The sequence below is a fragment of the Acipenser ruthenus genome, chromosome 6 (assembly GCF_902713425.1).
Source record: "Acipenser ruthenus chromosome 6, fAciRut3.2 maternal haplotype, whole genome shotgun sequence".
NCBI classification, from domain to species: Eukaryota; Metazoa; Chordata; class Actinopteri; order Acipenseriformes; family Acipenseridae; genus Acipenser; species Acipenser ruthenus.
The window spans coordinates 538,729-566,684 of record NC_081194.1 but is presented as its reverse complement, the minus strand read 5'-3'; the positions used below and the strand labels follow the sequence as shown (position 1 = coordinate 566,684).

Sequence of the window (27,956 nt, the reverse complement as noted above, 5' to 3'; positions counted from 1 at the left end):
GTTTTTTAAAAATGTAGTACTAGAGGCACAAAACAATTATATCCTAGTAGACAAATCTAAATCTAAAACAAAATGGCCAAAATGGTTTAATAGATCAATTAAAAAAAAATATTTCGCGAAAAAAGGCACTTTACAGAGCGTTTAAAAAGGACCAAAAACAAAGTACACAGAAAGAGACTTGGAACTGCAAACACAAGTCAAAAAGGAAGTTAGAAAGGCCAAGAGAGAGATAGAAATGAACATTGCTAAGGGGGCTAAAACCAATTCCAAAATGATTTTTCCAATATTGTAAGAGCAGAGAACATTCAAAGAGGAGGTTAAATGTCTAAGAGACACAAATGGCAAAATCATAGATGAAGAAAAAAAAAATAGCAAATATATTAAATGATTACTTTTTACAAGTTTTTACAAAGGAGGATACGGGCAACATGCCCCACATGTCGACCTGTTCTTATCCAGTTTTAAATAACTTTAGCATAACAGAGGCAGAAGTGTTAAAGGGACTAGGAGCTCTTAAAATAAACAAATCCCCTGGGCCGGATGAGATCCTCTCAATAGTACTCAAAGAAATGAAAGAAGTTATTTACAAACCGCTAACCAAGATCATGCAACAGTCTCTTGACACAGGGGTTGTTTATTATTATTATTATTATTATTATTATTATTATTTATTTCTTAGCAGACGCCCTTATCCAGGGTGACTTACAATCGTAAGCAAATACATTTCAAGTGTTACAATACAAGTAATACAATAAGAGCAAGTACTGTACCGATAGACTGGAAAATTGCAAACATAATACCGATCCACAAAAAGGGAGACAAAACCGAACCGGGTAACTACAGACCAGTAAGCCTGACTTCTATTATATGTAAACTTATGGAAACTATAATAAGATCCAAAATGGAAAATTACCTATATGGTAACAGTATCCTGGGAGACAGTCAGCATGGTTTTAGGAAAGGGAGATCGTGTCTAATTAAACTGCTTGATTTTTTGGAGGATGCAACATCGACAATGGATAATTGCAAAGCATATGACATGGTTTATTTAGATTTCCAGAAAGCTTTTGACAAAGTCCTGCATAAAAGATTAATTCTCAAACTGAACGCAGTAGGGATTCAAGGAAATGCATGCACAAGGATTAGGGAGTGGTTAACATGTAGAAAACAGAAAGTACTGATTAGAGGGGAAACCTTAAAATGGAGCGAGGTAACCAGTGGTGTACCTCAGGGATCAGTATTAGGTCCTCTGCTATTCCTAATCTACATTAATGATTTAGATTCTGGTATAGTAAGCAAACTTGTTAAATTTGCAGATGACACAAAAATAGCAGGAGTGGCAAACACTGTTACAGCAGCAAAGGTCATTCAAAATGTCTAGACAGCATTCAGAACATGGCAGACACAAGACAAATGACATTTAATAGAGAAAAGTGTAAGGTATTGCACACAGGCAATAAAAAATCATTATAAATACCATATAGGAGATACTGAAATCGAAGAAGGAATCTATGAAAAAGACCTAGGAGTTTATGTTGACTCAGAAATGTCTTCATCTAGACAATGTGTGGAAGCTATAAAAAAAAAAGGCCAACAAGATGCTCGGATATATTGTGAAAATTGTTGAATTTAAATCAAGGGAAGTAATGTTAAAACTTTACAATGCATTAGTAAGACCTCATCTAGAATATTGTGTTCAGTTCTGGTCACCTCGTTACAAAAAAGGATATTGCTGCTCTAGAAAGAGTGCAAAGAAGAGCAACCAGAATTATCACGGGTTTAAAAGGCATGTTGTATGCAGACAGGCTAAAAGAATTGAAACTATTCAGTCTTGAACAAAGAAGACTACGCCGCAAACTGATTCAAGCTTTCAGAATTCTAAAAGGTATAGACATTGTCGACCCAGGGGACTTCTTTGACCTGAAAAAAGAAACAAGGACTAGGGGTCACAAATGGAGATTAGATAAAGGGGCATTCAGAACAGAAAATAGGAGACACTTTTTTATACAGAGAATTGTGAGGGTCTGGAACCAACTCCCCAGTAATGTTGTTGAAGCTGACACCCTGGGATCCTTCAAGAAGCTGCTTGATGAGATTCTCGGATCAATAAATAAATGCTAAATAAACAAATAATAATACTAACAACCAAACGAGCAAAATGGGCTGAATGGCCTCCTCTCGTTTGTAAACTTTCTTAAGTTCTTATGTTCTTTTAAAAGTGATTTAAATTGTTAAATATATATATATATATATATATATATATATATATATATATATATATATATATATATACACACAGACGTGCTCAAATTTGTTGGTACCCCTCCACAAAAAATGAAGAATGCACAATTTTCTCTGAAATAACTTGAAACTGACAAAAGTAATTGGCATCCACCATTGTTTATTCCATATTTAATAGAAATCAGACTTTGCTTTTGATTTTTTATTCAACATAATATTGTAAATAATAAAACAAATGAAAATGGCATGGACAAAAATGATGGGACCGCTAACCTAATATTTTGTTGCACAACCTTTAGAGGCAATCACTGCAATCAAACGTTTTCTGTAGCTCTCAGTGAGACTTCTGCACCTGTAGTTTGGCCCTCTCTTCCTGAGCAAACTGCTCCAGCTGTATCAGGTTTGATGGGTGCCTTCTCCAGACTGCAAGTTTCAGCTTTTTCCATAGATGTTCGATAGGATTCAGATCAGGACTCATAGAAGGCCACTTCAGAATAGTCCAATGTTTTGTTCTTATCCATTCTTGGGTGCTTTTAGCTGTGTGTTTTGGGTCATTATCCTGTTGGAGGACCCATGACCTGCGACTGAGACAGAGCTTTCTGACACTGGGCAGTACGTTTCGCTCCAGAATGCCTTGATAGTCTTGAGATTTCATTGTGTCCTGCACAGATTCAAGGCAGCCTGTGCCAGGCGCAGCAAAGCAGCCCCAAAACATAACCGAGCCTCCTCCATGTTTCACTGTAGGTATGGTGTTCTTTTCTTTGAAAGCTTCATTTCTTCGTCTGTGAACATAGAGCTGATGTGACTTGCCAAAAAGCTCCAGTTTTGACTCATCTGTCCAAAGGACATTCTCCCAGAAGGATTGTGGCTTGTCAATATGCATTTTAGCAAATTCCAGTCTGGCTTTTTTATGTTTTTCTTTCAAAAGTGGAGTCCTCCTGGGTCTTCTTCCATGGAGCCCACTTTCGCTCAAAAATCGACGGGTGGTGCGATCAGAAACTGACGTACCTTCACCTTGGAGTTCAGCTTGTATCTCTTTGGCAGTTATCCTTGGTTCTTTTTCTACCATTCGCACTATCCTTCTGTTCAATCTGGGGTCGATTTTCCTCTTGCGGCTGCACCCAGGGAGGTTGGCTACAGTTCCATGGACCTTAAACTTCTTAATAATATTTGCAACTGTTGTCACAGGAACATCAAGCTGCTTGGAGATGGTCTTGTAGCCTTTACCTTTACCATGCTTGTCTATTATTTTCTTTCTGATCTCCTCAGACAACTCTCTCCTTTGCTTTCTCTGGTCCATGTTCAGTGTGGTGCACACAATGATACCAAACAGCACAGTGACTACTCTTCTCCATTTAAATAGGCTGAATGACTGATTACAAGATTGGAGACATGTGTGATACTAATTAAAGAAACGAATTAGTTTGAAATATCACTATAATCCAGTTATTTATTATCTTTTCTAAGGGGTACCAACAAATATGTCCAGGCCATTTTAGAATATCTTTGTAGAATAAGCAATAATTCATCTCTTTTCACAGCTTCTTTGCTTTATTCTATGACATACCAAAGGCATGCAAGTATACATGATAAAATAGCTTTTAATTTCATCACTTTTCAGGAGGAATGAAGCATTATTTCAATGAGCTGTAAGGGTACCAACAAATTTGAGCACGTCTGTATATACTATATATATATATATATATATATATATATATATATATATATATATATATATATATATAATATATATATAACAAAATAAATACATTTGTGTGTTAATCATTATTACCACAGTCTTATGTATTTTGTTAAATTAGGTTATATCATAACTAGGCTTGCTTCTTTTCGATGTTAATCGGTAAAGCTCGTTACATGTCGAATTCACCAAAAATGAGTTAGACTGAAATCAGACTCCGAAATAATAAGTGCAAGTTAGTTCTGTTTAACTATCTTATGTTTTGTTCTGTGCATATTATTTTTACTCGTAAATTCTCGTAAATGCTATAAAGGTCTGTGTAATACACTTTTATATGCTGCGTTTACTACGGTTTGTTTGAGGCACATTTTAAATGTATAGCTCTGCTGTGACCAAACGTTATTTCAGTTAGAATGCTGGTAACCATGGTTTTGTTGCGTGTTGAATATGATGAAGGGGCTTCGCTAAATGAGACGTTTCTCAAAGGCATAAAAATAAACTATTAAAAACTAGCCTATTCAAAAACTGGATTTTGTAATTGTGATTATTTGTTATCTGCTTAAATGTAATCCAGCAGTGACATTTTCTGAAAAAAAACCGGATCAAAACGATCCAGATAAAAGTAATCTCGATCACAAAATAGAGGATTACAAAATCCAGATCACTTTGATCCAGATTAAAAGTTTTGAAAAAGCGGCCCCTGAAGATCAACCCCAACTCTGTGAACCCTGATCCTGAAGAGGTCCTGCCTCTGTGCGGCCAGGGTGTGAACGCAGAGCCCTGCCTCTGTGCAGCTGGGGCATGAATGCAGAGTCCTGCCTCTGCGGCCGGGGCGTGAACGCAGAGTCCTGCCTCTGTGCAGCCGGGGCGTGAACTCAGAATCCTGCCTCTGTGCAGCCGGGGCGTGAACGCAGAGCCCTGCCTCTGTGCAGCCGGGGCGTGGACGCAGAGTCCTGCCTCTGTGCGGCCGGGGCGTGGACGCAGAGTCCTGCCTTTGTGCGGCCGTGGTGTGGACGCAGAGCCCTGCCTCTGTGCGGCCGGGGCGTGAACGCAGAGTCCTGCCTTTGTGTGGCCGGGGTGTGGACGCAGTGTCCCGGAGCTCATTGAGGTGCTAAAGGGCAGCGACTATCTCCTTCAGTGCAGGGCTTTAGAAGCCTCTGAAACTGTCATTGAGAAAATAAAGGGTTTTGTTTCCAGAAAAAACAAATGAAACGTTTTACCATGCTTGCTTGCTTTCTATATCCGGTCCCACGCAGTTACATCGACACTGCAGAATAAATGAACCCTCTTGGGGGACAGGCAGCACTTTTAATTGACTAATTTGGATGCTGAACAGTCAGAGCATGGTTGGCTTCCTTTCCAAAGGTAGTGGTGTGGGGTTTTTTTGGCTTGGAATTCAAAGCGCAATATGGTGTGTCTTTAGAAGATCTAGACTTTTATTACAGAAGATTCAGTGTCTTGTATATACACTAAAATTGCATATTATTATTATTTGTTTATTTAGCAGACGCCTTTATCCAAGGCGACTTACAGAGACTAGGGTGTGTAAACTATGCATCAGCTGCAGAGTCACTTACAATTACGTCTCACCCTCAGTGGCTGAGGTGGGATTTGAACCGAGGACCTCCTGGTTATAAACCCTTTTCTTTAACCACTGAACCACACAGCCTCCTATGTATTCCTGAAGTACCTTCTAGGAATGATCTGCTGATAAGCTCAGACTTGGGCTTTCCATCAGTACTAATTCTTTTAGATCTAAGTGCTGCCTTTGATACTGTAGACCATTCCATCCTACTGAATCGTCTTGAAAGCACAGAAGGACTGTCTGGCCTTGTTCTGTCCTGGTTCAAATCTTATCTTTCACATAGGTTTCAGTTTGTCTCTGTTGCGGAGGTAAAATCGACATTACCAGACGTTGTCTGTGGTGTTCCACAGGGCTCCATTCTAGGTCCCTTGTTGTTTTCATTATATATGCTACCATTAGGTGACATTATCCGCAGACACAGAGTGAACTTCCATTGCTATGCTGATGATACCCAGCTATATTTGTCCCTAAAGCCAGGAATTTCTTCTGCCTGGCTGTTATTATTTACTTGCTTTACAGACATCAAGCATTGAATATCACAGAATTTTCTAATGTTGAATTCATGGGATTACATGAGCTTGACCCTTGCAGTCTCTCATCAATACTTAAACTAGACATTAAGAGTTTGGGGGTCATCTTTGATCCTGATCTCCTCATTTGAGAGTCATATTAGGGAAGTTACTAAAGTATCTTTTTACCATTTGAGAAATATAGCCAAATTTAGACCAATTATTTCTGTACCTGATCCCGATAGACTAATGCATGCCTTAGTTTCATCTGGAATTGATTATTGTAGTGCACTTTTTTCTGGTGTCCCAAAACACGTGGTATCCTGCTTGTAGCTTGTTCAGAATACCGCCACTAGAATTCTGACTAAAACCAGGAAAAGTGAACATATTATTATTATTATTATTATTATTATTATTATTATTATTATTTATTTCTTAGCAGATGCCCTTATCCAGGGCGACTTACAATCGTAAGCAAATACATTAAGTGTTACAATACAAGTAATACAATAAGAGCAAGAAATACAGTAACTTTTGTTCAAGCAAAGTACAAGTGTGACAAACCACAATTCAATAATACAGCAGATAATAGTGATAGTTACATCAGGATATGATTAAATAGTGATAGTTACATCAGGATGTGATTAAATACAAAGTACTACAGGTTAAACACTTGGCAGATTACAGTATTCTGAAGTACAGGATTAAATGCAGTAAAATAGGGGGCAGATAAGAGCAAAATAAAGCACATTTACATGAAGGGTGATAGTGTCCCAGGATACAAACAGAGGAGTTCTACAGGTGCTCTTTGAAGAGGTGAGTCTTGAGGAGGTGCCGGAATGTGGTCAGGGACTGGGCAGTCCTGACATCTGTAGGAAGGTCATTCCACCACTGCGGAGCAAGGGTGGAGAAGGAGCGGGCTCTGGAGGCAGGGGAGCGTAGCGGAGGTAGAGCTAGTCTTCTAGTGCAGGCGGAGCGGAGAGGTCGAGTGGGGGTGTAGGGAGAGATGAGGGTCTGGAGGTAGCTGGGTGCAGTCTGGTCAAGGCATCTGTAGGCTAGTACAAGAGTCTTGAACTGGATGCGAGCGGTGATCGGGAGCCAGTGGAGCGAGCGGAGTAGTGGAGTAGCGTGGGCGAAGCGAGGCAGAGAGAACACCAGGCGGGCAGCAGAGTTCTGGATGAGCTGGAGCGGACGGGTGGCGGACGCAGGGAGGCCAGCCAGGAGGGAGTTGCAGTAGTCTAGGCGGGAGAGTACCAGGGCCTGGACCAGGAGCTGGGTAGCGCAGTTGGTGAGGAAGGGTCAGATTCTTCGGATGTTGCTCAGGAAGAATTGGCAAGTGCGTGCCAGAGTGGAGATGTGCTGTGGATAAGAGAGGTAGGGGTCCAGGGTGACTCCGAGGTTCTTAGCTGAGGAAGAGGGAGAGAGTGTGGTAGATTCCAGAGGAACAGAGATAGAGAGATCAGAGGAGGAGGGAAAGAAAAGGAGGTCAGATTTAGAGAGGTTGAGTTTGAGGTGATGCGAGTGCATCCAGGAGGAAATAGCAGACAGACAGGTAGAGATACGGGAGGAGATGGTGGAGTCAGAGGTGGGGAAGGAGAGGAAAATCTGAGCATCATCATATTACCCCTGTTTTGGCCTCTACACTGGCTTCCTGTGCAGTATAGAATTTATTTAAAGATTTTGCTCTTAACCTACAAGGCCCGGAATGGATTAGCACCTAGTTATTCACAGGAGTTACTGACCCCGTTTCTTCCAAACCACACTCTGAGATCACAGGATGCGGGACTGCTGGTTATTCCTAGGGTCAACAAAAGCAATACGGGAGGTAGGGCTTTTTCTTTGTAGAGCTCCTAAATTATGGAATGCTCTGCCTTTGTTTGTCAGGGAAGCTGGGATCGTTACAGTTTAAGTCAAGACTAAAAACGCGCTTTAATAAAATTGCTTTCTAATCTTAGTGGGTTTCAATATAACGTTAAAATCGCTGCTTTTGTATTGTGTGTACTGTTATTTAAATATGATGTTTAAATGGTCTGATTATGCCAGTTATATGTGCGACATGCTATACAAGTGTATTGTGGTTTGTTCTTTTTTTCTGCTATGTACTGTGCAGTACTTTTGTATAAAAAGCGCTACATAAATAAATAAATAAAATACATTTCTGCCTGCTATGTAAATAAAGAGAATAAAACATCTTTAGTGCAGGCTATTAAAAGATAAATACATAAATGAAGCATCATCACCATTGGTTTATGTTTTATTCTGTTGCTAGCCATTCTTCATCAAATAAATGCAGCAAAACGTTTTACTTCCAGCCATATTGATGTTGGCAGAGTGACGTTGAAGGGCAGAGTGAAGTGAAGGGCAGAGTGATGTTTGCTCCAAGCGCTTCTTGATTCCGAATCTGTGACGCTGTGTAACGGACAGTCTTGTTCTTTCTTGCATTTCTGCAGATGCTCCGTTCTGGCCCGGTCCGGTTCAGACACTGCTCCAGACCAGTCAATACAAGTGAAGTCCAAGTCCAGTGGCAGCTCGTTTGAAAAGCCTTTCTAAATACTATTATATTCTCTGTAGGAGTGTATCAGTGAATCGTGATACTTTTGTTACATGATGTATCTTATCGTAATAGGGTTATTGCAAGATATCGCATTGTTTTTACGCACAATTACCCATTTATACAGCTGGGTTTTTACTGGAGCAATCTAGGTAAAGTACCTTGCTCAAGGGTACAGCAATCCCCCTTTAAACCAGTGTGAACATGGCTTCAGTGGTCTCTGAATACCCACCAATCCCCCTTTAAACCAGTGTGAACATGGCTTCAAGGGTCTCTGAATACCCAGCAATCCCCCTTTAAACCAGTGTGAACATGTCTTCAGGGGTCTCTGAATACCCACCAATCCCCCTTTAAACCAGTGTGAACATGTCTTCAGGGGTCTCTGAATACCCACCAATCCCCCTTTAAACCAGTGTGAACATGGCTTCAAGGGTCTGAATACCCATCAGTCCCTCTTTAAACCAGTGTGACATTTTAAATTATGAAAGTGGATTGGCGTGGGGTCATGTGTTCCTGACAGTGCCTGGACCCTCCCGAGGGTTGGCTGGCATCTCGATCACTATCTTCTCGTAACCGTGAGCTTGTTGTCAGTTTTCAGTGAAGTTTTCAGCGTGCCCAAGGAGAAACCTGTTTCACGTCTTGTTTCAGAGACGTTTCTGTGAACTCTCTCAATGTCTCTTCCTTGGCAGGGGGAAGTGCAGCGTGGCCCTCCTGAATGAAACGGAAGCTGTGCTCGGCTACCTTGACAAAGAGGTAAGGAGCAGCACGAACTGAAATGAGTAAAGCAAGGGGGTTTATTCAATCGATCTGATTACCACAGTCAATTCAGTCATTTAAAAGAAGAGGTCTTTCCGAGATATTCAAGATCTGTAACTGAGTGTGAGTCTCTTTAGTCTTTTAATATTCGATCTGAACAAACCTGGTCTTTTGCTGATCTGTAGATCTGCCACTGCTTAAATCAGTTCAGCAGTAGAGATCGAGAACGCGTTCGCTCTCCTTAACCCATTCAGTGCGATTGTCCTAATTTGAGGACAGGCTGCTTTATGGCGAGCGTCTACCATCTACTTACATTTTCCCTTTAACTATATTGTTATGATAACTAACTCTAAATTATTAACTGCAAAAGTTAGTCTAAAATATATCAAATTACATAAATACAGCTTGTGTTTTTTATTTCAAAGAAATGTATTTGGTACTTTTTTAATGGGTTGAAATCGAAATGACTACCTCTGATTGAAATGGGATTTTTTCATTCTTATTATAATTCTGTAACAGGTAATTTGCACTGCTAGACAGCTCCACGTTCCCTCTTCATTTGCCCTTTACTTTGTCGGTTACCTCCACCGGTGTATTTAAAGGAACCCTCTGCTCCACTTCCCAATTATAATTTGCAGGTGTTCCCTTCATTCTTAATCAGTGCTGGTGAGGCAGCCGGATCCTTCTGTCTCAACAAGTGGGGAACTTCATGGGTTTGTTTTTCTAACCAAAGAGAGCTTTGATTTATTTATTTCTCATACATAAGATCACGCACACATCTAATAGGAAGATACTTCAGTTGCATAAAATATGTATTTAAGGTAGTTAAGGTAGGAAGATAAGAGCGATAAACACAAAAGACCTAACTAATTAGGCTGAGGAACTGCAGTAGAAAGACGAGGGTGGATAAGGAGGTGAGTCTGGCAGTGCAAAACAATAAGGAATGGGCTTTTTATATTGAGCCTCTTAATGAGAGTATTCTGTTTGCCTCGGAGTCGGAGGGAGCATGTCTGGATTTTAATTGGAAGCACAGAGCCCCGTAATGTGGGTGAGTAGTAGCTGAAAGCTGCAATAACACAGCAGTGACCAGCGTGATGAAACCCATGTCCTGTTTCAAACTCATAAACCCCCTTTCTTCCCCTCTCTCCCCTGCAGGACTTGTTTTTCTATTCCCTGGTGTACGACCCCACACAGAAGACTCTCCTGGCAGACAAGGGGGAGATCCGAGTGGGACCTCGATTCCAGGCAGACGTTCCTGACAAGCTGCTGGAAGGTGAGTCTGGCTGTTCCAACGCAATCCCCAAATTAATAAAATACTTGCATAGCCTTTTTGTTTGTTTCTTTCACATTAGGACAGACTGCACCACTACTAACATCACGTCTACAGTGTTTGATGTTCCTAAGCAATGATAAAAGCTACAACCATATATTCCCCCCCCCCCCCCCCCCACCTTGTCATCAGAAGAGATGTTTTTCTTTTCGGTTGTTTTTTGCTAGGCTACATAATTGCAATGAATTGCTTGCTGGCCTAGATTCCCCCAGGCATGGAAAAGTATGATTATCCCCATTCAGTGATTCCAGAGAAAATGTAGTGATGAGGTGTGCTGAAGCATGGAGCCTGGTCTGCTAATTACCTGCACTAAGAGAGGAACTACAAGAGCATTGATAATACCTGCAGCTTCAGAGAAGGTCATGGGGGTGGTTTCTTTTTTTTTCTTGAGTGGGGAGTTCTTTATCTTTGCACAGAACATCTAAGAACTCACTTGCCCAATTAGCAGCACTGAGAGGGAGGGCTTGGAGGGTTTCTGAGACTTAATTACCTGAATGTAACTGAGTGATACCTCAAGCAGTTCTCTCTCCATTTATTTTGATGTGTGGCTGTAGAGAAGCAGTAATAAGTGTTGGTCAAGTACAGGCTGTGACCTCACTGTGCTTCAGTCCAGTGTGAAGAATGGAGAGTGCGTATGCTGTTCCATTGTAATGCTATCACATTCTGATTGTTACACAGTGCTAGTGTTATAAGCAACTCAACCCTATTGCATTGTAATATAAAAAAGACTGGCATTTTGGTGCAAATTTAGTTGTTAACAAATAAAGTAATGGAACTCTGCTTCACAGAAAGACTACCCGGGGAAAACTACTGGTAGTTAAACAGTTTCAGTGTCTTTGTGCATAGCGTCCAGTGGCAGCCCTCATGCCAATCCTTTCACTGCCATGAATGAGGTATTTGCTGCGTTTGACATTGCCTGGAAGGTTTTGTTTGTCTTGTTTGGTACCGTGGGCATGGCAGTAAACGGACGGTGTCTTCTATGAAGAATGGAAATACTAGAGTGTGAATAACACTGCAGCATCTCAGAAACCAAACCATGCGGCAGCTAACAGCAAGAATGCTGCGAGCTTTTATACTGCAGGAGAGATTCTATGTAGGCATTGCATGATTGGAAATAAGACTGCGTAGCTGTTTCACCCATTCCAGGTTTTAATACAAGCTTGATTAGTGCCAGTGTATAGTTAATATCAAGCTCAGGTATGTCTTATTAAACTTGTAGTGAAACCAGGAGTGGATTGAAATGCTGTGCAATGGGAGTCTTATTTCCATCCCTGCATTGGCAAAGGTACTTATTGTTTTATACAACAACCAGCGAATAGAGCCGCTGATGTGAGCGTAATTAATGACACCTCTTCCAAAAGCACTGCTTAGTGATGAAATGCTTCAGAACTCTCATCAGTGGACGACTGTGATTTTCAGACCAACTGAGAGAAATAAACACTTAACTTAGTTTCTCTGTAATTCTGGAATTCCTTGAGAGTTTCGTTATCGCCTTGGAACAGCAATTCCCATGTCCCTGGAATGGTTCAGACACTGGAATGGTTTAGAGATTATTGTTCTTTCAAGGATAACTTTTTGTTTTTTAAATGAAGTCTTTTAGATTTATATATATATATATGTTTCTTGTCACTCATTCTTTCCTCCTTTTTGAAGCACATTACAGCCCCCAGCCAGCTTTGAATCTGCTGCTGATGGCCAGGCTGATGAGGTTTCTTTACCAAGGCTGCTGTGATGGGCTGTAATGGGCATAGGAGCAGGAGACCTTTCTTGCACTTCACTGATTAAAAAAAAAAAAAAACATTAAAGTGTTACGAGAGAAAAAAATGTGTATTTGGCATCAACGTCCAGAGTTAGTGAAGTGGCACGAGGTGCGAGTTTGGGGGGGCTTGTACTGTATATCAACCTCCAATCTCATTGCAGTGAGAGGTGCTCTGTTGAGGTAATGAAAGTGTGACCCATTAAAGACCCGCCCCCCACCCCTAAACTGACCTGCGTTTTAAAGGGGGTTCCTTTCCAGGCAAGATGATGATTAAACCCAACATTTCAGAACTTTGTCACTGTACTCCACATTTACTAATAAGCAGTGTGGAGGATAAGGTGGGTTTTGTTACATTGACTCCAAGGGAGCAAATCATTGCTGCTCCCATCTGTGTACAGGGATGGAAATAAGACTCCTATTGCACAGCAGTTTTGCTAGGAGCTTGATTAACCACAGTAGGAAGGTAACAAGCTCAGGCGTGTGTCTTATTACACTCCTAGTAAAACCAGGAATGCATGAAACTGTTAAGCAGTATGGATCTTATTTCCATCCCTGGTGTATTTCACATGGTCTTTTGAAATGCAGTAACACGTGTTCTAGTCAGAATCCAGTCAGCAGAGCTAATGCAAGATCACTTTGCTCTTGCAGGACTGTACAGCAGCTGTCATTCAGAGGGACAATTTCTTGTAATTACAGGGCTTGCTCAGTTGAGAAGGGTTTTTTTCATAGAGAAAGCAGGTGATGATGGCAGGTAGTTTACCCAGCCAGACCCAGAGGCGTAATGACACAACTCCTTTAAATGTAGATTATTATTATTATTATTTATTTCTTAGCTGACGCCCTTATCCAGGGTGACTTACAATTGTTACAAGATATCACATTATTTTTACATACAATTCCCCATTTATACAGTTGGGTTTTTTTACTGGAGCAATCTAGGTAAAGTACCTTGCTCAAGGGTACAGCAGCAGTGTCCCCCACTGGGGATTGAACCCACGACCCTCCGGTCAGGAGTCCAGAGCCCTAACCACTACTCCACACTGCTGCCCTGATGAGATGAGTGTACGAGACCTGAGGAGAGGATAAACCCCATGGAAATATCAACTGACTCGAATCCCTCCCTGGGAGATTGGCACTACTTATATTGTAGCTGCCTTTGTGACCTTGAGATTCTGTTTGCAATGCTCTGGACTGGCTTATTGAGACCTCCTGTACTCTGTACTTTAATGGCATAAGGAGGTGATATCCTTGCAATTACTTAGAAAGACTGTCTGGGATCCTTGAAGCGTTTCAGTAATGGGGAATTTGCACAGTAGAAATAGCTTGGATTGTGCTTGTGTACCACCCTGTTAGCACAGTGTACCTGGTACGTTTCCCCTGTCCTCCTCACAGAAGCCCTGTTAGCACAGTGTACCTGGTACGTTTCCCCTGTCCTCCTCACAGAAGCCCTGTCAGCACAGTGTACCTGGTACGTTTCCCCTGTCCTCCTCACAGAAGCCCTGTCAGCACAGTGTACCTGGTACGTTTCCCCTGTCCTCCTCACAGAAGCCCTGTCAGCACAGTGTACCTGGTACGTTTGGAATGCCTTTCTCGTAGCTTAGAAGAGTGTGTTGAATGCACAGGAGGGAAAGCAAAGGGTTAAGCAAAAGGGAGCCGGCAGCAGAGAGCAGTCTAGCTGCACAGGGATGTTTAGCACTAATGGAGACCATTTCAAATGTCATTAAAATCCCACAGGAGCCTCTAAACTATAGGGCTGAGGTGATGGTGCGCTGCAGATTGGATGGGATTGGATTGTGGGTTTAGTGCTGAAACTCTGATTACTAGCAGAGAGGTATTGTACAGTAGTTGTTTTTTTAATATAAATCTAAGAATTTCTCCAAACTGCAGGACAGTGAACAAAGAGAGTGAACACTGAGTACTTGAGACCGACGCTGCTCCTGCCACCGGGGCCTCTGTCAGTTATTTGTGTGGAAAAGTCAACTCAGTTAACTTTCCCAGGGTTTAAGCTGCTGATTGATGAAAGGGTTAGGGTGGGCTGGCTGGTGAATGCAGTGAGTGTAAGGGGTTAGGGTGGGCTGGCTGGTGAATGCAGTGAGTGTGGAGGGGATAGGGTGGGCTGGCTGGTGAATGCAGTGAGTGTGGAGGGGTTAGGGTGGGCTGGCTGGTGAATGCAGTGAGTGTGGAGGGGTTAGGGTGGGCTGGCTGGTGAATGCAGTGAGTGTAAGGGGTTAGGGTGGGCTGGCTGGTGAATGCAGTGAGTGTAAGGGGTTAGGGTGGGCTGGCTGGTGAATGCAGTGAGTGTGGAGGGGATAGGGTGGGCTGGCTGGTGAATGCAGTGAGTGTAAGGGGTTAGGGTGGGCTGGCTGGTGAATGCAGTGAGTGTAAGGGGTTAGGGTGGGCTGGCTGGTGAATGCAGTGAGTGTGGAGGGGATAGGGTGGGCTGGCTGGTGAATGCAGTGAGTGTGGAGGGGTTAGGGTGGGCTGCCTGGTTAATGCAGTGAGTGTGGAGGGGTTAAGGTGGGCTGGCTGGTGAATGCAGTGAGTGTGGAGGGGTTAGGGTGGGCTGGCTGGTGAATGCAGTGAATGTGGAGGGGTTAGGATTAGGGCTGGCTGGTGAATGCAGTGAGTGTGGAGGGGTTAGGGTGGGCTGGCTGGTGAATGCAGTGAATGTGGAGGGGTTAGGATTAGGGTGGGCTGGCTGGTGAATGCAGTGAATGTGGAGGGGTTAGGATTAGGGCTGGCTGGTGAATGCAGTGAATGTGGAGGGGTTAGGATTAGGGCTGGCTGGTGAATGCAGTGAGTGTGGAGGGGTTTTACTGTGCAGTTTTAAGTCGGTTGCATGTACTGTAGTCAGTTGTTATTTTCCATGTGGCATGTGGGTTTTCAGTGTCTTTGAATTCATGTGACTTTCCACAACTGCAGGGCTGTAATGTGTACTAAAAGAGCTCTCATTTTTTTTACAACAAGTGCTGTAAAAAAAAATCTCAGTTAATAAAAGTAATCAATAAAAAAAATTCAATTTTCCAGACGCTGTCTTTTCATATAGCAAACTGTGTGATGGTGATTTTATAATTTAGTATATACATTTTAAAGGGAAAATGAATCGTCCTATTTTATCCTATTTCTTTTGTGTAATGATGTACATTGTGTCACTGCTTTTTAAAGTAAGATTACAAATACATTTTAACGTGTGTAATTTTAAAGGGATATTTTATCATCTTGTCTCTTCCTATTGCTCAATTTTGTTGTTTCTGTTTCTAAAACGCTTTCAGGCGTGTAATGTTTGATTCATATTCGGTGCAAGTTGCGACTGGAATTAGTTTGCAGTCCTTTTAATAACAGGATCATGTTAACGTTTTGTAATGATTTGAGGAGTTACTGAAAGACGGCTTCTCTTTTACTATGACGGAGCTGTATTACAGAAGCAATAAAATTTTAATAAACTAAACAGCAACAAAAATACATTTCGGACAGCTGGGTACTGCTTTTCAGAGCCTGATGTTGGCAGATTGTCAGCGTCAATTGAATCTGTAGCAATAACTACAAGGTTCGCAATATTAGATCTAGTTTATGAATGTAACGTCTCCTCCACCTCACATCTGTAGAAAGCAATGAGATGTTTGTGTGAGGGATACAGATTCAGGAGAGAAAAAAAAAAGAAAGAGTAAAGTGTGTGTGGGTGGGAGAGGGGGTTTAATTCCATTATCAGACTCACTCGCAGGACCGGCTGCCTGTGTGAAGTTGACTGTCTGCTTCATGTCTTTTTGTGAAAGGCAGTACTGTAGTAAATGCTTTACATTAAATGGTATGGCGCTCCAAATTTAGTTACATAATGTGTTGTGTTTTTTTTTTTTTCTTTCTTTTAGAACATAAGAACATAAGAAAGTTTACAAAAAGGGAGACAAAACCGAACCAGGTAACTACAGACCAATAAGCCTGACTTCTATTATATGTAAACTTATGGAAACTATAATAAGATCCAAAATGGAAAATTACCTATATGGTAACAGTATCCTGGGAGACAGTCAGCATGGTTTTAGGAAAGGGAGATCGTGTCTAACTAATCTGCTTGATTTTTTTGGAGGATGCAACATCGACAATGGATAATTGCAAAGCATATTATTATTATTATTATTATTATTTATTTTCTTAGAAACCCTTATCCAGGGTGACTTACAATTGTTACAAGATATCACATTATTTTTTACACGTTATTTTTACATACAGTTACCCATTTATACAGCAGCAATGTCCCCCACCTTGGATTGAACCCACGACCCTCCGATCAAGAGTCCAGAGCCCTAACCACTACTCCACACTGCTGCCCTATGACATGGTTTATTTAGATTTCCAGAAAGCTTTTGACAAAGTCCTGCATAAAAGATTAATTCTCAAACTGAACGCAGTAGGGATTCAAGGAAATGCATGCACATGGATTAGGGAAGTTAACATGTGGTCTAGTGGTTAAAGAAATGGGCTTATAACCAGGAGGTCCCCAGTTCAAATCCCACCTCAGCCACTGACTCATTGTGTGACCCTGAGCAAGTCACTTAACCTCCTTGTGCTCCGTCTTTCGGGTGAGACGTAGTTGTAAGTGACTCTGCAGCTGATGCATAGTTCACTCACCCTAGTCTCTGTAAGTCGCCTTGGATCAAGGCATCTGCTAAAAAAAAACTAATAATAATGTAGAAAACAAAGTACTGATTAGAGGAGAAACCTCAAAATGGAGCGAGGTAACCAGTGGTGTACCACAGGGATCAGTATTAGGTCCTCTGCTACTCCTAATCTACATTCATGATTTAGATTCTGGTGTAATAAGCAAACTTGTTAAATTTGCAGATGACACAAAAATGGGCGGAGTGGCAAACACTGTTGCAGCAGCAAAGGTCATTCAAAATGATCTAGATAGCATTCAAAACTGAGCAGACACATGGCAAATGACATTTAATAGAGAAAAGTGTAAGGTACTGCACGAAGGCAATAAAAATGTGCATTATAAATATCATGGGAGATACTGAAATTGAAGAAGGAATCTATGAAAGACCTAGGAGTTTATGTTGACTCAGAAATGTCTTCATCTAGACAATGTGGGGAAGTTATAAAAAAGGCCAACAAGATGCTCGGATATATTGTGAAAAGTTTTATATTTAAATCGAGGGAAGTAATGTCAAAACTTTACAATGCATTAGTAAGACCTCATCTAGAATATTGTGTTCAGTTCTGGTCACTTTGTTACAAAAAGGATATTGCTGCTGTAGAAAGAGTGCAAAGGGGAGCGTATGCAGACAGGCTTAAATAATTGAATCTGTTCAGTCTCGAACAAAGAAGACTACGCGGTGATCTGATTCAAGCATTCAAAATTCTAAAAGGTATTGGCAATGTCGACCCAGGGGACTTTTTCAACCTGAAAAGAAACAAGGACCAGGGGTCACAAATGGAGATTAGATAAAGGGGCATTCAGAACAGAAAATAGGAGGCACTTTTTAACACAGAGAATTGTGAGGGTCTGGAACCAACTTCCCCAGTAATGTTGTTGAAGCCGACACCCTGGGATCCTTCAAGAAGCTGCTTGATGAGATTCTGGGATCAAAAAGCTACTAACAACCAAACGAGCAAGATTGGCCAAATGGCCTCCTCTCATTTGTAAACTTTCTTATGTTCTTAAGTAAAATTGGTATGGTAGTTGTAGCTGGGGACTTTGTCCAGCTTATGCAACCTTTTGACAAATGCTTGAGACATGTTGACATTTATTAATTTGCTTTAGCACTTTGCAGAAAGATGTCTTGTGATTTCCGTGGATTTTAGAAGCATGAAGTTTCCCTGAACATCTGAAAAGGTTAAAATAATACTAATGAATAACAAACTTTAATTCCGGGTTGTGAAAATAGACATCGGCAGTAACATATTGAATGAATATTAAATGCATTGATCTACATCTGTGTGATTTATGAAACCTCTCACTATTTTAGGGCCCATTTAATTATAACTAAATAAATAAATAAATAAATAAATAAATAAATAAATAGTGTGATTAATGCTGCTGAAAGTAATGGTCTACCAATCTTATTTATTTATTTATTTTTTAAATCTGTTTCACCGAAACGGAAATTAACTGGGATGATAAATCCTGAGGAGAGCGTTGTGAAAGGCTTGTCTGGTTTTGTTGCTGTGGTGAAAGGCTTGTCTCAAAACTGCTCAAAGTGAAATAATGAGCTTGCAGTTGTTTTTACATTTAGTTTTGTTAATAGATTTACAGATTTTATTTTATGTCTCTTTAAATTCAGTGTGGTCCAAGCAGCAGTTCCATTATAAAGTTTGTAAAATAGATGACGCAAGATCTTTGGTTTAGAAATAGGATATTCATTTCTCAGCAGGGAAATGTCTGCACAGCTTTGTCATTACTTTGTTCTGTGTACCTTGACGTTGTCATTTGTTCCACACTTCTCTTGTAGGCATTGACCTTTATATATACAGTGTGTGTGTATATGTATGTGTGTGTATATATATATATATATATGTATATATATATATATATATATATATATATATATATATAACAAAGTTGATCCATAAGTTTAGATGAAAACCCCTTTTAGTTTCCCCAGTGTACCGTTTGTTGCATTTCTTGCAGATAATACAGTGCACTGTGTTTTACTTTTCTTTCTACACACCAGAATGGCTTTTGTCCGAAACATCCATTTAAACTGTTTGTGGGAAGGAAGGAAGGAAGGAGCGAAGGAGCTGTCTGGCTCCTGGTGCTTGTTCTGAAGGATTCCGGACAGCGACGAGATATTACTTGTGTAAAAGCCAGGGCTGGTCATGTGTTTGAAAAGGTTAAGTGGCAGAGCGCCCCGTCTCCAAGACGGGTAGCATTTAGCTCTGTGGCTTCCTCAAAATGTAAAAAGTCTCCAGATTATTCATGATTGTCGCTGCCCCTGTTTTTTATTTAATAATTGTATTTTTTATTTGTGTGAATATTGTATTTGTATTTGAGGGCTCTGATGAGATGTCCACCAGCTCTGTATCATACAATATCTCCAGTCTGACGGCTGTGTTGCACTGTATCTCCAGTCTGACGGCTGTGTTGCACTGTATCTCCAGTCTCAGGATGCTGTGTTGCACTGTATCTCCAGTCTCAGGATGCTGTGTTGCACTGTATCTCCAGTCTCAGGAGGCTGTGTTGCACTGTATCTCCAGTCTCAGGATGCTGTGTTGCACTGTATCTCCAGTCTCAGGATGCTGTGTTGCACTGTATCTCCAGTCTCAGGCGGCTGTGTTGCACTGTATCTCCAGTCTCAGGCGGCTGTGTTGCACTGTATCTCCAGTCTCAGGATGCTGTGTTGCACTGTATCTCCAGGCCAGTGAAGCACAAAGAATGAGTCAGGTCTTTGTCATTGTTTTATGGTTATTCATTGCCTGTATCCCAATCAAAAAAAAAAAAAAAAAGAATTTGAACTGTAAGGGCCAGCAATTTGTGGGCTGCAGCTGATAGATGTAATTGCTTTTGTGGCCGTTATCATGAGTTTAATTTTCAGCGAACTTATTTCCTCCAATATACTTCTCATGGATAGGGACGTAAGAAATATTTAGTCAGAAGAATCCTTCCAGAAAATATAGGAAACCTGGGAGCTATGATGTGCAGCTCAGGTACCAATACTGAACACAGCTGCTCCTGAAATAGTGTACTGTACCACAGACCAGAACGATCCTTTAATGGTTTAAGTGTAGATCCCAGTGCTCCTCTATTGCTGAACAAGCTGCTTTCTTCAGGGTGTGGCACAGTGATGGTTAATGTTGGTGTGAATTATTTAAAGAGCTCCCTCTCGAAGGGGCTGAGGTGAGTGCATTGCTGGATCAGATAGAGGGCAGTGCAGTGTAGTGCTGATGCTGGATCAAGTAGAGGGGAGTGCAGTGCTGATGCTGGATCAGATGGAGGGGAGTGCAGTGTAGTGCTGATGCTGGATCAGATAGAGGGGAGTGCAGTGCTGATGCTGGATCAGATAGAGGGGAGTGCAGTGCTGATGCTGGATCAGGTAGAGGGGAGTGCAGTGTAGTGCTGATGCTGGATCAGGTAGAGGGGAGTGCAGTGCTGATGCTGGATCAGATAGAGGGGAGTGCAGTGCTGATGCTGGATCAGATAGAGGGGAGTGCAGTGCTGATGCTGGATCAGGTAGAGGGGAGTGCAGTGCTGATGCTGGATCAGATAGAGGGGAGTGCAGTGCTGATGCTGGATCAGATAGAGGGGAGTGCAGTGCTGATGCTGGATCAGATAGAGGGGAGTGCAGTGCTGATGCTGGATCAGATAGAGGGGAGTGCAGTGCTGATGCTGGATCAGATAGAGGGGAGTGCAGTGCTGATGCTGGATCAGATAGAGGGGAGTGCAGTGCTGATGCTGGATCAGATGGAGGGGAGTGCAGTGTAGTCGTGATGCTGGATCAGATAGAGGGGAGTGCAGTGCTGATGCTGGATCAGATAGAGGGGAGTGCAGTGCTGATGCTGGATCAGATAGAGGGGAGTGCAGTGCTGATGCTGGATCAGATGGAGGGGAGTGCAGTGTAGTGCTGATGCTGGATCAGATAGAGGGGAGTGCAGTGCTGATGCTGGATCAGGTAGAGGGGAGTGCAGTGCTGATGCTGGATCAGATAGAGGGGAGTGCAGTGCTGATGCTGGATCAGATAGAGGGGAGTGCAGTGCTGATGCTGGATCAGATAGAGGGGAGTGCAGTGCTGATGCTGGATCAGATAGAGGGGAGTGCAGTGCTGATGCTGGATCAGATAGAGGGGAGTGCAGTGCTGATGCTGGATCAGATAGAGGGGAGTGCAGTGCTGATGCTGGATCAGGTAGAGGGGAGTGCAGTGCTGATGCTGGATCAGATAGAGGGGAGTGCAGTGCTGATGCTGGATCAGGTAGAGGGGAGTGCAGTGCTGATGCTGGATCAGATAGAGGGGAGTGCAGTGCTGATGCTGGATCAGATAGAGGGGAGTGCAGTGCTGATGCTGGATCAGATGGAGGGGAGTGCAGTGTAGTGCTGATGCTGGATCAGATAGAGGGGAGTGCAGTGCTGATGCTGGATCAGATAGAGGGGAGTGCAGTGCTGATGCTGGATCAGATAGAGGGGAGTGCAGTGCTGATGCTGGATCAGATAGAGGGGAGTGCAGTGCTGATGCTGGATCAGATGGAGGGGAGTGCAGTGTAGTGCTGATGCTGGATCAGATAGAGGGGAGTGCAGTGCTGATGCTGGATCAGATAGAGGGGAGTGCAGTGCTGATGCTGGATCAGATAGAGGGGAGTGCAGTGCTGATGCTGGATCAGATAGAGGGGAGTGCAGTGCTGATGCTGGATCAGATGGAGAGGAGTGCAGTGTAGTGCTGATGCTGGATCAGGTAGAGGGGAGTGCAGTGCTGGATGAGCCCCTCTGATGGAGGAATACGAGGTAACTGCATCCCTGGAGATACGTCTTGCACATTCACCCTAGACTGCATGGCAGAACTAATGCACACATTCACCAGAAACAGCTTTGCGGCAGATTGACTCGGTTTAGATTAAAACTATTTACATAAATAAAAGCTAGTGCAGTTTGTCTAGCCATGCACCGATTTCACTGTTAATCCTGAATGGCCTTAGGCATCCTATTTCTGTATACAAACATCCATGCGTCCATCTATTACAATAACTGGGACCTGTTCATATAATCGAATTACAACTGATATTTGTGACGCCTCCTAACAAATCTATATGATACAACCCATTTACTTTTAAACCCATAACTCAGTCCTGCCCTGTTCTGTAAATATCAGTAACTGAGGGCTGGATTACATGTGTCATCTCCATGCTATTTATTATTATTATTATTATTATTATTATTATTATTATTTATTTCTTAGACACCCTTATCCAGGGCGACTTGCAATTGTTACAAGATATCACATTATTTGTACATACAATTACATTTTCTTTTTTTTTTTTTACACATTATTTTTACATACAATTACCCATTTATACAGTTGGGTTTTTACTGGAGCAATCTAGGTAAAGTACCTTGCTCAAGGGTACAGCAGCAGTGTCCCCCACCTGGGATTGAACCCACGACCCTCCGGTCAAGAGCCCTAATCACTTCTCAGTTATGACACCACTCTAGGTTTAGGTTTGTGTTTTGCATCAGTTCATTGCTGACCTCGATGCGCTCTTCATATTGCTTCCCATATAAAGAACTTGACCCTGCATGGATACCCCACCCTCGGGGGAGTAGACTTCAGTGTGTTCAGAGTAGATCAGTTTTGGCAGCACATTTACATTGTGAGAGAGGATGGTGGGCACATTCATATTAATGTAATGGCTTAATAAACGTACACTGGCAGCTAATTAACTGCTTGATGTTCACCCTGCAGCTCTGGATCTGCCGTGCCTCTGGGTGTGGCGGGTACAGGGTCACATTGCCATCTTTATTACATTTGATTTATTCGATTTGTATTTGTTTTGTATTTTACTTTATTTCTTATTATAGTTGTGATTTTATTGTAAATATTTCTGTTTGATTTTGTTTTTTATTTCCTGTATTTATTTATTGTGTTATTTCTGTGTATTTGGTGTTGAAATGATTTAACACCACACTTGGACAAAAAACAAATGATACTATTGCGATATTGTTTATCATGTAAAGAAAGTACTTAATGTCACACGTGCAGTATGACATGTGGATGTACTGTAGGTGGTGATCTACTCTCATGATCCTAATGGATCTTATTCTGCATCGATAAGTGGTGGGGGATGCAGGCAATATTACTAACATCATTTAACTCGTTTGAATTTAATCAGGGGCAAAGACAAATGGTGACATTTTCATGTGGTTTTTTTTTTTTTTCTTTAAATTTAATTAAATACGTTTTTCAAAAGGTGCCCCAAGGGATACAGGCCAGTCAATTGTACAGAATGGATTTCCATTTTCCTTGCATCCTTCCACACATGATGATTATTATATATTTTTGTTAAATTACTTTTTTACCTTTTCCGAGTGTATGCTTAAGGCAGTAAAGATGCAGAAGGTGTTACTGTGGCATTCTGAATCAAGACTGCAGTTTGTAATCATGTCTAACCTGTGTGGGGGAGGGGGATTCACTCTGGTTTTACTGTGTGTGACTGATGCACCTCCTTGACATGCAGCATCTCTTGGCTCCCATAGTTTGCAAGACTCTTTACTTGTGATGGACAAATCTAACATGCCAACTGGACTTGGATATTAAATGATAGACTGCAGCACACATTACATCACCAGTCCTTTTATAATCCGCTGCACTTCACACGTCTGCTTTCGTCTTGCAGCCTCTTTGTAGCCGAAAGTGAGCCTGAATCTGTGCATCGGCCAGGCTGTTCCAGCAGAAAAGACCTCCTGGGGGACAAAGTCTCCTACACCCTAATGAGTTTCACGCTCCGGTCTGTGTGTGCGGCAGGGCGACGGTGGTCGGGATGTGAATCCAGAGGGAATGACAGTATGAGATTTACGCTCCGGTCTGTGTGTGCGGCAGGGCGACGGTGTTCGGGATGTGAATCCAGAGGGAATGACAGTATGAGATTCACGCTCCGGTCTGTGTGTGCAGCAGGGCGACGGTGTTCGAGATGTGAATCCAGAGGGAATGACAGTATGAGATTCACGCTCCGGTCTGTGTGTGCGGCAGGGCGACGGTGTTCGGGATGTGAATCCAGAGGGAATGACAGTATGAGATTCACGCTCCGGTCTGTGTGTGCAGCAGGGCGACGGTGTTCGGGATGTGAATCCAGAGGGAATGACAGTATGAGATTCACGCTCCGGTCTGTGTGTGCGGCAGGGCGATGGTGTTCGGGATGTGAATCCAGAGGGAATGACAGTATGAGATTCACGCTCCGGTCTGTGTGTGCGGCAGGGCGATGGTGTTCGGGATGTGAATCCAGAGGGAATGACAGTATGAGATTCACGCTCCGGTCTGTGTGTACAGCAGGGCGATGGTGTTCGGGATGTGAATCCAGAGGGAATGACAGTATGAGATTCACGCTCCGGTCTGTGTGTACAGCAGGGCGACGGTGTTCGGGATGTGAATCCAGAGGGAATGACAGTATGAGATTCACTCTCCGGTCTGTGTGTGCAGCAGGGCGACGGTGTTCGGGATGTGAATCCAGAGGGAATGACAGTATGAGATTCACGCTCCGGTCTGTGTGTGCAGCAGGGCGACGGTGTTCGGGATGTGAATCCAGAGGGAATGACATTTTGAGATTCACGCTCCGGTCTGTATGTGCGGCAGGGCGACGGTGTTCGGGATGTGAATCCAGAGGGAATGACATTTTGAGATTCACGCTCCGGTCTGTGTGTGCGGCAGGGCGACGGTGTTCGGGATGTGAATCCAGAGGGAATGACAGTATGAGATTCACGCTCCGGTCTGTTTATATGCAGCATGGGGAGGGGCTTATGATTCTTGCCAGCAGCTTTAATAGTTCATTGAATAGTAGTCCGGTTTATGTCGGCTGTAACCCATGCTGGACCTGAAGCAGGGATGGCACTGAGACTTGCATTGCATAGTGGTTTGTTTCATTCCTGGTTTTACTATGAGTTTAATAAAACACACCTGAGCTTGTTACCTATATCCTATAGCTAATCAAGCTTGTAGTAAAACACGTAATGTCCGAAACTGCTATGCATGGGGAGTCTTCTTTCCATCCCTGGCATCAAGGTTTTGAGAGTGTCTGTTCATACAGACTTGCTGTGCAAAGCCCAGACCCCTGTAGCGTCCAGGTTCTGTCAGGATGGTGTATTGATTCAGGTGCTCATAATGGTCCCAGGCCAGCTGGGCTGCAGTGATTGTAAGCTGGACCTCTGCTGCCTCGAGGCTCTCTGTGTTGAAGCCTGTTTTCTGTCCACTCAGGCCAGACTGCTCTTGTGCTAATGCACTGAGAGGAACCGTCTGCAGTTGTCAGGTTTGTGGTATGGGCTGCTTGTGTCAAGGATCACCCGTCAGTGAGTTCTGGTGGAACCAGGATAAGGTACTGTCCTGTCCATGTCCTGCTCACAGTCTGTTTTCCTACACTTGGTAACCTTGCAGTCTTGTCCCGTCTTAAGATTGGCAAGGTCGATCTACAGCGTCGGAGGACAACGCAGCTCTGGGCATCTTTACAGGCAATCCCGCAGGCGCCCTACCAGTCTACAGGGTTTGCTGGTGCGCGGTGAGCCAAGGACACCCTGGCCAACCTAAGCCCTACCCCCCCAGGGGGAGCTCGGCCAATTGTGCACCGCCCCCTGGGAACTCCTGTCCACGGTCGGCAGTGGAATAGCCTGGACTCGAACTGGTGACTTCCAGGCTATAAGGTGCATCCTGCACTCCATGCAGAGCGCCTTCACCGGATGCGCCACCCGGGAGCCTGCAGAACTGACTCCTCTCTTAAGGGAAGTCTTTGGAAACCACTTTCCTTTACGACTTGTGGAGATTGACTTCCAGCCTGTATTCTGTTCTTTTCTTTATTCTGCAGGTGAACCTGATGACCGGGACCTGTCGAAACTGGAAGTGAAGACGTGGGACCCAGACTGCCCGCTGACAGACAGGCAGATAGACCAGTTTCTCGTCGTTGCTCGGTGAGGCTTCCAATTTAACCTCTGCTGCTGTTCGGTTAATTTTCTAATTTTTCTGTGATTTTTATTTGTTTTTATTTTATATTCTGTTTTATAACTAAACACATGGAGTCAGTCAGTGAGAGCTCTGATCCTCACTGAAGATAAGACTTGCAAACGTACAGTCCAGGCAGGCTTCCCACTCGGACCTGCAGAAACAACCTGGGCAGATAAACTATAAATTCAATCACACGTACACACACACACACACTTACAAGACTCGTGTTATGGGTTTGCAGAAATGGGGACATATTTGGGATTGCTGTTTGTGCCTGAACCCTAACCATTTATCCCACCTCTTGTTCATCAGTGTAGCAGGATTTTATTTTGTGGGGTTTGACCACAGCTGGATCTAATTAAACAGTAATGCTGCCGTGTGCTGTGAATGCGTCGTTGTTCTTGCTGGTTTTTTTCATCTAAATTTGCCGAGTGAAATGTTTAGAACCATAACCTAACATTTTTTACACAGCTAGAAATGCACAGAATAGCCTACCAGGTGACATAGTAGGGTTTAAACACTGAACATGTTAAAAAAGACTTGTTTCTGTGGTTTTGAATGAGACCCCCACCCAGTAGCTTCTTGTCTGAGATCACACTGTCACCCTGCATTTACCATTGTAACTGATCCACTGGAGGTGTGGATACAGACTTAAATTGGAAATATATACTGTATCTTCACACCCAAAGCAGCTACCCTGTATATGTTATTAAATAATAAACTAAATAAATACATACATAAAATAAATATATAATTTTAAAAATTGTGCTTTTAGAGCTTTTATCTGTAATTGGAATTTCCTTTCATCCTGCAATTTACATTTCAAAGTTAAAATGATAATGATTGGAGTGTTTGCTGAAGTATAATTCTGTCTTTGAACCATGCCCCTCCCACACAGTGTTTTCAGTAGCAAGGTATGGGTTCTGAGCAAGCTGCCTGTGATCTGAATCTTTACTGCTGAAGAGTCAATGGGAAGGAATCTCTTCAGACTAGCCAAGGTTGAGGCATTAAGCAGCGACCTGTTTGCAAGTATCACTGTGCATCCCCTAAACACTCCCCATCTGAACATGCTAGTATCACTGTGCATCCCCTAAACACTCCCCATCTGAACATGCTAGTATCACTGTGCATCCCCTAAACACTCCCCACCTGAACATGCTAGTATCACTGTGCATCCCCTAAACACTCCCCACCTGAACATGCTAGTATCACTGTGCATCCCCTAAACACTCCCCACCTGAACATGCTAGTATCACTGTGCATCCCCTAAACACTCCCCACCTGAACATGCTAGTATCACTGTGCATCCCCTAAACACTCCCTACCTGAACATGCTAGTATCACTGCATCCCCTAAACACTCCCCATCTGAACATGCTAGTATCACTGCATCCCCTAAACACTCCCCATCTGAACATGCTCGTATCACTGTGCATCCCCTAAACACTCCCCATCTGAACATGCTAGTATCACTGTGCATCCCCTCAACACTCCCCACCTGAACATGCTGGTATCACTGCATCCCCTAAACACTCCCTACCTGAACATGCTAGTATCACTGCATCCCCTAAACACTCCCCATCTGAACATGCTACTATCTCTGTGCATCCCCTAAACACTCCCTACCTGAACATGCTAGTATCACTGTGCATCCCCTAAACACTCCCCACCTGAACATGCTAGTATCACTGCATCCCCTAAACACTCCCTACCTGAAAATGCTAGTATCACTGCATCCCCTCAACACTCCCTACCTGAACATGCTAGTATCTCTGTGCATCCCCTAAACACTCCCCACCTGACCATGCTAATGTCACTGCTTCCCCTAAACACTCCCCACCTGAACATGCTATTATCAGTGCTTCCCCTAAACACTCCCCATCTAGTCATGCAAGTACC

General features: G+C 42.9%; 1 protein-coding gene across 1 annotated transcript in view; it reads left to right on the top strand.

Annotated features, from left to right (window-relative positions):
* Positions 1 to 27,956, top strand: part of LOC117410602 (metastasis-associated protein MTA3-like) — a 63,885-nt gene that overhangs the window by 18,712 nt on the left and 17,217 nt on the right. Inside the window, exons 5-7 of the mRNA XM_059024809.1 lie at positions 9,275 to 9,338; positions 10,497 to 10,614; positions 25,922 to 26,024. Of these exons, the coding sequence (XP_058880792.1) occupies positions 9,275 to 9,338; positions 10,497 to 10,614; positions 25,922 to 26,024 (285 nt within the window). The remainder of the gene's footprint in view (positions 1 to 9,274; positions 9,339 to 10,496; positions 10,615 to 25,921; positions 26,025 to 27,956) is intronic.